General features: G+C 40.8%; 1 protein-coding gene across 1 annotated transcript in view; it reads left to right on the top strand.

Annotated features, from left to right (window-relative positions):
• The window catches only part of atp2a3 (ATPase sarcoplasmic/endoplasmic reticulum Ca2+ transporting 3), a 67195-nt gene that overhangs the window by 33858 nt on the left and 28337 nt on the right, over positions 1-5000 (top strand). The window contains exons 6-7 of the mRNA XM_088088918.1: positions 3941-4021; positions 4222-4307. Of these exons, the coding sequence (XP_087945044.1) occupies positions 3941-4021; positions 4222-4307 (167 nt within the window). The remainder of the gene's footprint in view (positions 1-3940; positions 4022-4221; positions 4308-5000) is intronic.

Consider the following 5000-nt stretch of genomic DNA (forward strand, 5'->3'; position numbering starts at 1 on the left):
CTTCTGTCAAACCTACTTCTCCTATAGCTGCCAACAGCCTGCCAACATCCCCAGTTAGAGGAAGGGTGGAAATAAGCTCATGTGCTTGTGGCCCCGGGCCCCCAAAACATTACATCTGCCCCTGGTAATAATAATGAGAGCTCAGCGCGAGCGGCTGGATGAGACATTGAGCGATGCGTCCTGGTGTTTCGAAATAATTCATCAAAGTCTGATTAAAGCTGAAACTAACACAAAGTCGTCTGTAGAGTCTAAAGAAGTCACTTTCACCTCTGCAGATGTGTCTGTTTCAGACACTTTGGTGCTGTGAGGAGAAGCTGCGCTCTGTTTGTCTGTCTCACTGCGCTGCTGTCGGACCATCAGCTGTTTGATCCGCCATGATGAAATGCTGTGGCTGTCAAACACTCAGCTGTTCTACAGTCAAAGTCCTTCACTGCATTTGGTTCATGGCGGCGCTATTCTTATTATCATCGGCTGCTCGTGTTTTCTGTCAAAACATGGCTGGAATACGTCTTATCGACATTCTATCGACTACGTCTCATATTTCAGTCGAAGAAAAGTTATTTCACAATTAATATCGTTATCGTTTTATCGCCCAGCCCTAATTTTAGGACATTTTTTAGGATTTTAAAACGTTTACAAGTTTTCAGGACTCTTAATCTACTTATTTCTTGCAATTTGTGATCATTTCTCACCAAGTTGCTCATTGTCTTTCTACCCATGTTTCTGAGAGAAATGGCACCGATTTGCTGAGGTTTCAAAGGGTTGTCAGAGTCTCTCAGCAGTTTGGCTCTTCAACATGACAGTTTGGACGTCTGATTGAATTTCTGCCGTCTTCACTCACACTCTTCACATCTTCACAGTGAAAACTTTTCATCTTGCGCTGAAAACTTTATTTCTTGATCTCTCTAAGAGCTCCATCGTCTCCTCTTGACGTTTTCTCAATGTTCTGAGACCTCGAGGGGGAATTTCTCTCGTCCGACGGGGACGGAGACAGGGGACAAGAGACAGGGAGAGAGATAAAGAGGCTGAGCTGCGTGTGGCTGAATAGCCAGTGCTTCCATTTCCGTCTCTCCGCATTTCTGCGTCTGACACCCATGGGTGGTGAGAGGACAGGAGTGGGAGAGGCAGAGGGGGAGACGTGAGTGTTGTGTTGTGTGGGAGACGGCCGGGGGCTACAGGTTCACTGCAGCAGGACCGGCCGAGGGCAGAAAAGAGAGGCTTTTCAAACGCCTACCCACAGGCTCCTGCTCCCCGATCCACTCTGTGCCACGGCCTCCCACAGACTCTCTCCATCTGCTGCCGGAGAAAAGTATCCTCACACAGCCACGCAGACGCTCCAGAGAAGCAGTCTGTTAAATATTAGAGCGTTCAGAAATTTCCATGACTATTATTTAGAGTGCATCGAGTATCAAAAGCAAGAAAAAAATATTAAAGAGGACCTTTTTAGAGGTTATTTTAGGTTGGAGATTCTGCTGGTTTACATGTTTTAATAGTTAAAATACTTCATTTTTTTCATTTTCCTCATGAATCAACACCAGATTTCCTCTCCTGCCTGAGCCGCTTCGTTTTCACGGCAGCGGAAATGAAATGTCAAACTTTTGTTGTGGTTTAGTTCACACGACAATGGTATTCTGGAGGCCTGAAAACGCAAACTTTATTGTGTTCCAGAGGGTAATTTTTGTGTAATTTAAAAAAAAAAAAACGGCACCCCCTCTGTAGCAGTGTAAGCTGCACAGATCTGTGAGAACAGTACGCCTTTATGCACAGGCACGTGGTCTTCTTCTGTGGTGTGTCATTACAAAGTTAAACCGCCCACTACTGGCCTGGCGTGCTTACTACAGCGTTTCTGATTGTTTTTGCAGATTCATGTACACGAGGATCGTTTTCACAATGTTATATGAACGCAGACTTTTTTTTAAAAGCGCAAAGGAAAGACTTTTCAGTTCTGAACAGGGTCGGTCTCGTCTGAACGTCACTTTAACCCTTTGACACCTGGGTTGACATCACTTTTCTTGTGCTGCTCTGCTTTTGTGAACCTTTCACAAGTATTTAAACATTTGATGTGTGAGCATATTGGTGCAATTTATTTTGAAAATGTGGGAAAACGAGCAAATTGATAGAATTGTTCCACAAACTGCAATAAATTAGTAGTTTTAGATTATTTTTTTTTTAAAGTGGAAAATGCCAGGGAAAATCTATACTTACTATGTATACTTACAGTAATACATATTTAAAATGAAGTCACAGAAATATTATAATTATTCAGGTAATTTTCTTTTTTTCATTTTCAGGTAATTTTCTTGTATTTTTCACTAATGTCTTGCTAATTTTTGGTTCAGATCTTCTTCTGTTGCTCTTTGCTTGTTTTGAAAAGAAGTAATGCCAATATGCTTGAGTTTCAAAGGGTTAAATCTGTCTTTCTTCTGCTCTGAGATCATCAGTGACCACATCAAAACATCCATTTTTCACCTGCCAGCTCTGTCAGGCTTCTGTGAAAATATTTCCGCTGAATGCTCGTTGTCTGGCTCTGACAAAGACGGAGCAATAACCTTTTTGTTTTTGGAGGCAGCAGAAACTTCTGATGTCCCGGCTCTGAAATACAACTTTAATATGCGGCCTTATTAAGCAGACAGTGCAGACTGTGGTGCAGAAGATGATTTAATGCGTGTGCAGATTGTGTGTGACGTATGTGGGGACGTGGTGTGCAGAGAGAGTGAAGACAGAACAAAAGAGGAGAGGAAATAATCAATCATTTGAACGCCGCTACGTGACTCCATCAAGGTTGTATCGAGCCGTTGTTTACCTGCGGCTGCAGCTCCAGCTCGGGCCGATTGTTTCTTTGCTCAAGGATTTAAAGTGTGAACACGGACGTGTGATTCGGCGTTACAGTGTTCACCTGCAGAGTCACAGTCCTGAGGGCTTCAGTCAAACCTGCAGAGGACAAACGTGGTGGAAGTTCATCTTGTCCCCTTCGCCGTCCTGCTTTCATCACATGTGGGATGATGGACTTATTTTTAGAAATGCTGGCAGCCTGGCTGCAGGTGGCTGTTGTTCAGGTTTTAACGATACTGCTTCACTTTTTCGATGCTGCGTTTTGATCCTTAGGATGTCTTATTGGTTCTTTTTGTTCTTTTTAATAAGAAAAAAAATGAAACAAAACAAGAAAATAATCACAAACACAAAGGGGGGAGACAACATGAAATGTCTGTATTTTATATTTATTATTTTTTCAGCTGATTTTTAAAGGAAGACATGTAAGACATGTTTTCTTTAAAAAAAAACATTAAAAAGATTTTTTTTTTAATATATAATTTTCAGTGATATAATTTTTCTTTAAAAAAATTTGGTGGATTTTTTCTCCAAAACTTTAAAATAAATTGGTGGTTTTGTTTTTCTTTTTAAAAAAAATTGTGGATTTTTCTTTCTCTCTAAAGTTCTTTTTTATTTGAACAGTTTTGCGATTTTTTTTTTGTCTTTAAAGATTTTGGGCATTTTTCTTCCTTCATTTTACTTATGTATTTTTCTGGGGGTTTTTTCTTTAAAATTTTTGGCAGGTTTTTTTAATTTTTTTTATTTCAAAATTTTGAGCAGTTTTTCAAGTTTTCTTTTCTAAAGAAAACGTGCCTTTCAACCCCATCTGTTTTCTCACAAAATAATCTCTAAAAAACAGTTTTTCATCGCCAGAAACTGAAAAACCAGAAATTATTGTAATTTCTGACACTCCTTGAACACATCATGTGGGACAAATTCAAAAAAATGTAACCAAATCTGTGCTTAAAAAAGTAATGTTTCATCAAAATCACGATTCTGCAGCACCGCTGAGTCCAGCGTCTAAGAGCTGCTCGCGTTGCTGCAGACTGACTTTAACACACTTGTAGTCTTTTTTAATTTATTTCATTTTTTTAATCCAAGCCTGTTTATTTTTTCTTTTATCTTTCAGTTGGTGATAAGGTGCCCGCTGACATCAGAGTGACCTCGATAAAGTCCACCACCCTGCGAGTGGACCAGTCCATCCTCACAGGTATCGCTCTGACCCAGTACCATCCTTCACACCATTGCAATGACTTAAAAACCTAATTTTGGTGTTTGTGGGAGCATTTCTTGCCTCTTTGAGCTGTGACCCAGTTTGGCTCCGTCTCTGTCCAGTCGTCACGTTGTCGCTGTGATAATTACGTGTCACATTTCCAGATCTAACCCCGCTCGTCTGTCTCTCTTCTTTAGGGGAGTCGGTGTCCGTCATCAAACACACGGACCCCGTTCCTGACCCCCGAGCCGTCAACCAGGACAAAAAGAACATGCTGTTTTCTGTAAGTGCGTCCTCCTGCAGCTCGCCGTACATCTGCCGCCGTCAGATCAAGAGACGAAGCTGTATGAGCCTTCGTTTCGTCACATAGTTCTCAGAAAGCGTTTTGCTTCTGCAGCGATCTGAAGGCGTCTTAACCTCAGCATGTTTGACCACATGGTTGTCAGAAAGGCGAGCGGATCCCAAAATGAGGCGCTAAATACAAGTTCTGCTCAATTAAATGAATATTTATGGAATCACAGTACGGCCAAGTTCAATATCCAAATCGCAGGAGCTGCAGTTTTTTTTTAAATAAAGGTAAAATGTGTCACAACATACTGAAACGTTTTGGTGCTAAAGCAGGAATTTTGGTCATTTCGAGGACTTTAGAACATTTCGAAGATTTTTGGTCATTTCGAGGATTTTAGGACATTTCTACAATCTTAGGGATGTTGAGGATGTTTTGACATTTCTAAGATTTTTTGACATTTCAAGTTTTTTTAGGATGTTTCTAGAATTTTTGGACATTTCTAGAATTTTTTGACATTTCAAGGTTTTTAGGACATTAGGGTCTTAGCTAGGACCTCTGTCGGGGGTGTGGGGGATCCTCCACTGGCACTTTTTTGATCAACAGGCTCTATTTTGATGCAGTTTTAAGCAATCTGGCACCTTATGGAGACTAAAAGTTCAAGAAAACAATTTCAAGTGTGAATCTTTT

Source organism: Plectropomus leopardus, chromosome 15 (assembly GCF_026936395.1).
Source record: "Plectropomus leopardus strain MGB_pleo_1.0 chromosome 15, ASM2693639v1, whole genome shotgun sequence".
Lineage (NCBI taxonomy): Eukaryota > Metazoa > Chordata > Actinopteri > Perciformes > Serranidae > Plectropomus > Plectropomus leopardus.